Source organism: Acanthopagrus latus, chromosome 16, assembly GCF_904848185.1.
Source record: "Acanthopagrus latus isolate v.2019 chromosome 16, fAcaLat1.1, whole genome shotgun sequence".
In the NCBI taxonomy this organism is placed as follows: domain Eukaryota; kingdom Metazoa; phylum Chordata; class Actinopteri; order Spariformes; family Sparidae; genus Acanthopagrus; species Acanthopagrus latus.
This window is the reverse complement of record NC_051054.1, coordinates 5,787,372-5,795,088: the sequence shown is the minus strand read 5'-3', so window position 1 is coordinate 5,795,088 and position 7,717 is coordinate 5,787,372. Positions and strand designations below refer to the sequence as shown.

Sequence of the window (7,717 nt, the reverse complement as noted above, 5' to 3'; positions counted from 1 at the left end):
CCAGCTATGTGTGTGTGCGTGTGATTGAATAAATTAGGGTGTGATTATCTCCACCATTGATCTGAGTCCTCCCGCGAACCAGCTCATTAATATTAAGTAGATTCAGGAGGCATAAGACCGGCCCCTTCCACCAACGCGCCCACATCCAGCATCCACCAGGCAACATCCCGCACAGCTTTCATCAGACTTTCAGACCGGCGACTTCAGGGCGAATCTTTCAACTTGGCCTGGATCGACTCTGTTCTCCGAGACGAACGATGGCTTTGAGGGGACCCGTTCTCCGTCTTCTCAGGACTCATCTGAGCTCCTGCCAGCAGAGCAGACCGCAGTCCGTGGCGGTGCTGGGAGCTCCTTTTTCAAGAGGACAGGTAGGAAGAAGAAGAAGATGAGCTTATTGAGGAAGTTACTTTTCTAAAAAAGAAAAAAAAACTCAACGTCTTTCAACACTGATTTAACAGTTTATTTTATTCTATTTTATGTATTGAATGACAGAGAAGAAGAGGAGTGGAGCACGGACCGAAAGTAATCAGAGATGCGGGGCTCATCGAGAGGCTCTCCGGGTTTGGTAGGTAACGGAAGACGGGCTGATAAATGGGGCAGCCGGTGCTGCTGGTGCTGTGTTATGTAACAGTGGCGGGGTGTGAACTGAACTGCAGGCTCTGTTCGAGACTGATTTAATTCCTGCCAGCCTGTTACATCACCAGGAAGACAGTAAATATAAACACCGGACACGTCGTCTTTGGAGAGGTTTTCTTTCTTTTTTTTTCTCTCCGGTCTTTAGGGAACAAAGTGATCTGACAGTCTGCCTCCCAACATCCTCTCAGACATTTTGTTTAGAACATCTATAACAAAAAGCACCCAGTGAGGGAGGTCAAAATTAAAAAAAAAAAAAAAAAATCGCTTAATGATGTGAATGAGATGAGTGGAAATAATGGCGACTGGCGGGGACAGATATCTAATCCGTACAAGGACGAGACCAGCCGCCCTTTACGCGCCGCGGGGCAACAATGCGTGCGAACACATTTGGGGACACTGTGTAACTCTGCACCCATGCAAAGCGCTTTTCTTTTCTGCTTCACTCGGGTTACAGACCACATGTCTGGGTCTGGGTTAGTCATCCTCGTCCCCCAGCAGCACATGCTCGGAAGGGCGCAGGAAGGAAACGGATGGCTCATTTAATTTCCACTGTGTCGTCACTGCAGCAGACACACTCAGCCCACTGTAAAAACTCTCTCTCCCTCTTTTTTTATGCGCTTTGTTCGCCTTCCTGTAGCGCTGGAGGGGTGTGTGGGACGCTGGATGAAAAGAGACACCTCAGGCGGAAGGAATCCAGTCTTTATTTCTGATCTCAGGTCAATGGGGGTGGCATTGTGCAAAAGATCCACGCCTGCATGACAAAGGAGCCTTACCCAAATGGTTACATAATAGAGGGGTTGATCCACTGTTACAGTGACGACAGGGGTGTAAAGATAGACTCAAGCAGCAGATTAAAAGTGTGATGAGGTGGTTCTGAATCCAGTAAGTGGTCCAAACATAGAGAAGTCTGTACTGAGTAACATGGAGCCACAGCAGACAGCCTATGCGATAAGCTCTGGTACAGTAAAGTTGGCCTATTAAGGGCTAAGAATGATTATTTTGGTCACAGTTTATTGTAATCAGTAAGTAGAAAGCCTACCTTTACTCAAGTGCTGTATTTAAAGGGGCAATACAGAGCTGAAATCATGGGACCTCATATAAAAAAAACAACTTTGTATGTGAGTTAATCAGACAGACGTTCAATGTTTGTCAGTTTAAAAGAGCAAGCGAAGAAAGTCGCTGTTTGTCATAAACTAATAAAACATAGGTGACTACGCAACAGTCGCGTTGGTGAAATCATCTCCCCGAACGCTCATAAAAAAACGCTCATAAAAAACAGCTCCTGAGTGTTAGCAGCTGGCAGAACTGGCAAACTCTCCTTTCACATGGCCGCAGTCGCCAATATGAGAAGATTTATTGTGATTATCGTCTTTTTATGGGCTGAGTTGGCGGCCATGTTGGTGTGACGTGGTGACGAAGGTGGCTTCAAATAAAACCGATGATATTTGTCTTTATTTAGCTGCGACTTCACTGACTTTTTTTCATCCTCTGTGTGATTCATGGCACAACTCAGACGAGATCAAAAACATATTTTCTTTTCCTCCGGAATGAAACAAGATCCCATGTGGGGAAACCAGAGGGGCGTGGCCTCAGCTCTCTATAGACAGAATCACTGTGACGTCGCACTAACAACGACAGGTAGAGGTAGAAAACTCTCCGCTGCTTTGCATTTGGGAGAAATGTGAAAACAGAAAACTTGTTTATTTGTTGCATTTACAGATCTGTAGTCAAACACAGTGGCTGCTCGGGTCTCGGACGTCCACTCGGCAGCACATTTCAGTCTAAGTGCTAGTTGTGGTTTTTCCAAAGCTGTCATTTTCTGTAGACTGTCACCCAGCTCCAGCCTAACATTAGTGAGAGTTTTGGTTATTAATATGCTGTGACGGCATCGAAAAATGCACTGGATGTGAAGTTGATGTATACATTTTGAAATAGCATCATAAAAAAGACAGATATATCGTGTGTAAGCTAATTGGTGATGCGGGGGGATAAAATTATCAACAGATTGTGACTAAACAGTTTTGACTTCACGATGTATAGTATGTGAGAAGTACTTGTTATAGTATGGTAGTTGAGTATGTTCATTTTCTGCTACTTTAAACTTCAGCTCAGCTTCATTTTTGCGATAAATTAAGTTACTAGTTACTTTGCAGATTGTGTCCTGCATCAGCGCGTAAATTAATTGGTTCACAGAATCATAAAAATGCTAAATATTGGCTCTGACAATCAGTAGACACAGTATACAGTATCTACATACATGTAAATATATGTATGTTTACCATTAGTTGTACTTTTGGGGTTTAATTTGACTCTAGTATAACTTTTGGGTGCAAAACTCATAGTAATCTTTTAATACATCATCTGTAATATTTGATTACGGATTACGATGTCATAACAAATTAAACTGTCATTTTACAACCAGTCCTCTAATGTAACATGCATTATCATAGAAAATCAGTGTAATTGTATAATAAATAAAAGAAATAAACCATAACCTATGCAGAGGTCTGGATGACTCAGCATTCGTCTGTTGACTCCACAAATGATTAAACTTTGCCCTAAACTAAGATTCCTATAAATACACTCACTGGAGTATACTGCAGAGACTAAATATAAATCTACTAATAATATACCACAGTTGACGGCAGTACAAGGTGACTATAACCTCCCTGCTGAGATCCTTGCTTACATAACAGTATAATTGTGGTGGACGGTGGGTGGTTGACAATGATGGGTGATAAAACCTGTTCTTGTGCCCTCACCGATCCAGACAGTTCCTGCATTTGCAAGGTTAATCCGTCCCTTCAGCGTCTAATAAAATGTTCTAATAAAATAAGAGTCCTTCATGTTTAAAATCCCAGATGTGAGAAATGTCCTGCGTCTGCTGAAGTTGAGGACAGTGACTTGGCGAGGGCTCGTCTTGCCGGTGGCCTGATGTCGACTTGGCAGGTGTGAAAGAGATAAAGCTGCCATGTCACCAGCCGAGCCAGCCGCATGAAACCAAACCCCGAGCTGAACGACATGCCATGTCATCTTGAAATCGTTAACATTCTCCGTGTAGGTGTCACTTTGTACAATCTGTCTCACAAAAGAAAGATCAAACGTATAATCAAAATGGTTATCTTTAGGATTTAACGACAGTAAACCATGCAATTAAAGTAGCGGCTGTAATCTTGCAACTCGCAGTAAAAAGAAGCAGAACTTGCAGCTCGCTGCTGCTAAAGCAGAGCTTTTCAATTCTCTTGCAATAGATGTTCACGATTACACCAAGACAAGGGCTATTCCTGTCTTGTCTACGAATGGTAGTGAACCACATTGGTCCCCCTCAGATCAGCAGAGTAACACTACACTGCCATCAAGGCTCACATTGCCAGATGAACCCCTTATATGGGTGATAGCATTACTTGTTTACTTCGCAGTTGACGTTCCTAAACTAGACGGAAATTTTTTGGTCTTTACATCTGCAGCCACCTAGCACCGGGTGAACTGCAGTGGCTGAAACCGGAGCTGATGGGGCAAACAGGACAAGTGGAAAGTGCTCCGTCACCACTTTTCCACTGGCAATGGATGACTCAGCCTCCTCAGACTGCAAGGTAGACAGGTGCACATTAGGCTGTCGCCGCTACAGATTATAAAGGCTTTTCAGCTGAGACCGGCACCTGCAGCCTCCAAAGCACAAATGTTCCTTTAAAACCAGACAACAGGATGATTAGAGTGATTGTCCATGTCTTTCTCAGTCCGCCAGTCAAAAGAGCAACTCAGCTAGATGCCTTTGAAGCATCAAGCGCTTTTATTCATGGCAGCTTCTTGTCTTTATCTTTTTCCTCCAGACTACTCTGTGCATGACTTTGGTGACCTTGACTTCCACCACTTTGAGAAGGATGAACCCTACATGGACGTAAAGTCCCCTCGCAATGTGGGTGCAGCGAATAAGATGCTGAGCGGCGCAGTGAGCAGAGCTGTCGGCGCTGGGCACACGCTCGTCATGCTGGGAGGTGATCACAGGTATACAGAGGCTCCTGTACATCAATTTACCAGTGTGTTAAAGTTAATGATTGGACTCCTGTGTGAGGACACATCCAGCCCGTGCATTTGACTGATATAATCACCAGATATTAATAAGGCTGACCTCCTTACACAGTCTTGCCATTGGATCGGTTGGAGGCCACGCTCAGCAGAGTCCTGACTTATGTCTCATCTGGGTTGATGCTCATGCAGACATAAATACGCCCATGACCTCTCCATCAGGGAACCTCCACGGCCTGCCTGTGGCGTTCATGCTCAAAGAGCTGCAAGACAAGGTGAGGAGAAATATCAGGCTTCATTAAATGTCTTTACATCATTGAACTTGCATTTACTCGTGGATGAGCCTGCATTGCTTGATCGCAACATGGTGTTTGTACCCTCAAATTAGAAGCCGGATAAATATGTTTGCCATCTATGATGAAATGCGGATCACAGACTCAAAAACACACACTGGGTTTGCGGTCGGAGCCAGAGACGAGTCGAACAGGTTGTTGGTAATTTATACCCAGTCAGAACTCTGTGATCTGTTTGCAAGCAGCAAACACATGTAACATTTAACAAACGTGTGTACAGCCAGTTATGTAACTGATTCATATTTAGCTAATAGTCAAATGACAGGTTCAGGAACACTCGGTCTGTCAGTTTAGATGCACGTTTAAGTCATCTTTTCGTAGCTCCAGCAAAGAGGTCGCGTTTTCTGTTGGGCTGTTTAGTTTTATTTGTTGGTCTTGTGTTTGTCAGCAGGTTTACAGGCAAACTTCCGGCCCGTGAAGCTCGGTGGATTGGGCAGATACACAAATTATTTTTCACCTTTGTAAATATTGCGAGACCAGACATTCAGCCCTCACAAAAACAATGCCATACATATTATAAAACCCAGCTGGTGGTAGATATGCTCAATAGTGATAAAACGACTCCATATCTCAGTCCACAATCACAGGTGATAGTAATCCTCTCAGGTAGCCGACACATGTAGCTGCTCAAACCAAACAATTATGAATTTAGGGCTCATGCAACTACTGATAGCTTTGTGTAACCTGCGTACATGGACAGATATGACCCCGATGGTGGATGTTTTTCCTGTCTAGGCGTACGGGAACATATATGTTCCATATTACATTATCTCTATCTATCCACCACAGATGCCAGATATCCCAGGGTTCTCCTGGATGAAGCCATTCCTGTCCTCAAGGGACCTGGTGTACATCGGACTGCGGGATGTTGACCCCGGAGAGTAGTAAGTACATACTGTCTGTGAAAAAGCCTTTATGATATGCGGCTGATGTGGACTTATGAAACAGTCGCAGATTGGCTGTTGCTGTGTGGTTACTGACGTGACATTTAAGTTGCATTACATCAATACAATGAAGTGTTAAAAAAGGAAAACTAGTCTTAAAAACGTGATTCTTTCACTGCTTACAAAAACACAGTCAGGAGCTGTGAGGCAGTACCACTTCTGTCCACAGGGGCCGCCAGAATCAACAAAGAATGAAAGATCCTTGTAGCTTCTTTAATTTCCCAACATGTGAGCACTATTAAGTCTTTGATTTTCTTTACAACAGCCACATCCTGAAGAACCTGGGCATCCAGTACTTTACCATGAGGGATATCGACAGACTAGGCATCCAAAGGGTCATGGAGGTCGCTTTTGACCACCTTCTGGCGAGGTATCCTTAACAGATTTGACTTACTGTAAATATTGTAACATGGCTTTAATGTTATTTTAAGGATAAAATACATTTTTGTTTAATAATTGATCAAACCAAATGACTGCCAATGTTCCTTACACCTTCTTATCTTCTCGAACAGAAAACAGCGACCGATTCACTTGAGCTTTGACATCGACGCGTTCGACCCGTCTCTGGCTCCGGCCACTGGAACGCCAGTCAACGGAGGTCTGACCTACAGGGAGGGAATCTACATCACAGAGGAAATCCATAACACAGGTACCAATGACTACACTTATGCTCACAACATCCTCTGTCCGCCTATTCTGTCTGTTCTTCTGTCCTTTAAAGAGCTTTTACTGTCAGGTGTTCGTGTCTAACTCATGAATATGCTGATGTGCAGGTCTGCTGTCGGCCATGGACCTGGTAGAGGTAAACCCCATGCTGGGCGCCAGCCGTGAAGCCGTGGAGGCCACCGCCTCTCTAGCAGTCGACGTCATCGCGTCGTCTCTTGGACAGACGAGAGAAGGAGCTCACCCGTCTATTGATGTAATTCCTGCTGTCAAGGACGACACAGAGCAGCTCCGCCTCTAGGCTCGAAGCAAACCTGTGAACTTTATCAACATCAACCCTGAGCATTCCACAAAGACTCAATATCATAGCTACAATTTTGAAGCTTTTTGCTCCCATCTCTCTGCTGTTAAGTGTTTTGTTGAATGATGAAAACTGAATTATGTCTGGAATCATAAAGCTATAAAAAGGGCTTTAAAGATTTGACGTTCACGATGGTAATGCTGAGGCCTTTGCCACATTTGAGAAACCACTACACCAGACGGGAATACTCGTCTTTTCAGCGATCATAACTTATTTTTGCTCCCGTATGTAATAAGTTAAGTGTTAGAGGACACAATCGCCACATATTTATTGTGTATTTGGTTTACAAGAGAATGACCTGCCTCAGAGGTATGATAAACCAAGTTTGACTTAGTCTGAAGTCCACAGTGTAACTTGGACTGTAAAGTGTTATGTGGCTGTGCCAGTTTTACTAAAAATTAGTAAAAAAAAAAAGATGTGTTTGCACTTTTGGACCAGCTGTGGTTACTGTATCTTCTTTAGAGTTGACTTTTATTTTTTCACATGGAACCTACCAGTAGATATTCTAGAATTACAGTGTGTATACTAACAATGTCCATATAAATTGGCTTGAAATCGAATCTAATCCAGCCCTGATCCAAATGCTGGCGATTTTATTTCTCTTTGTTCTTTAGCTTGAACTGATCTAAAGCTTGGTCCATGTTCGACCTGATGTGGAAACTAAATGACGGAAGTCCTTGTAACAAAGAGTTTATATTTTGGTCTTCCATAAATGTGATTACATTTTTTGCTCA

The 7,717-nt window shown here is 43.5% G+C and overlaps 1 protein-coding gene across 1 annotated transcript; it reads left to right on the top strand.

Annotated features, from left to right (window-relative positions):
• On the top strand, positions 1-7,717 carry arg2 (arginase 2). Its single transcript, XM_037071134.1, has 8 exons — positions 1-368; positions 493-565; positions 4,467-4,641; positions 4,778-4,937; positions 5,805-5,899; positions 6,225-6,329; positions 6,472-6,608; positions 6,733-7,717. Exons 1-8 carry the CDS (start codon positions 258-260, stop codon positions 6,921-6,923), a joined length of 1,047 nt encoding a protein of 348 aa, XP_036927029.1. The 5' UTR covers positions 1-257; the 3' UTR covers positions 6,924-7,717.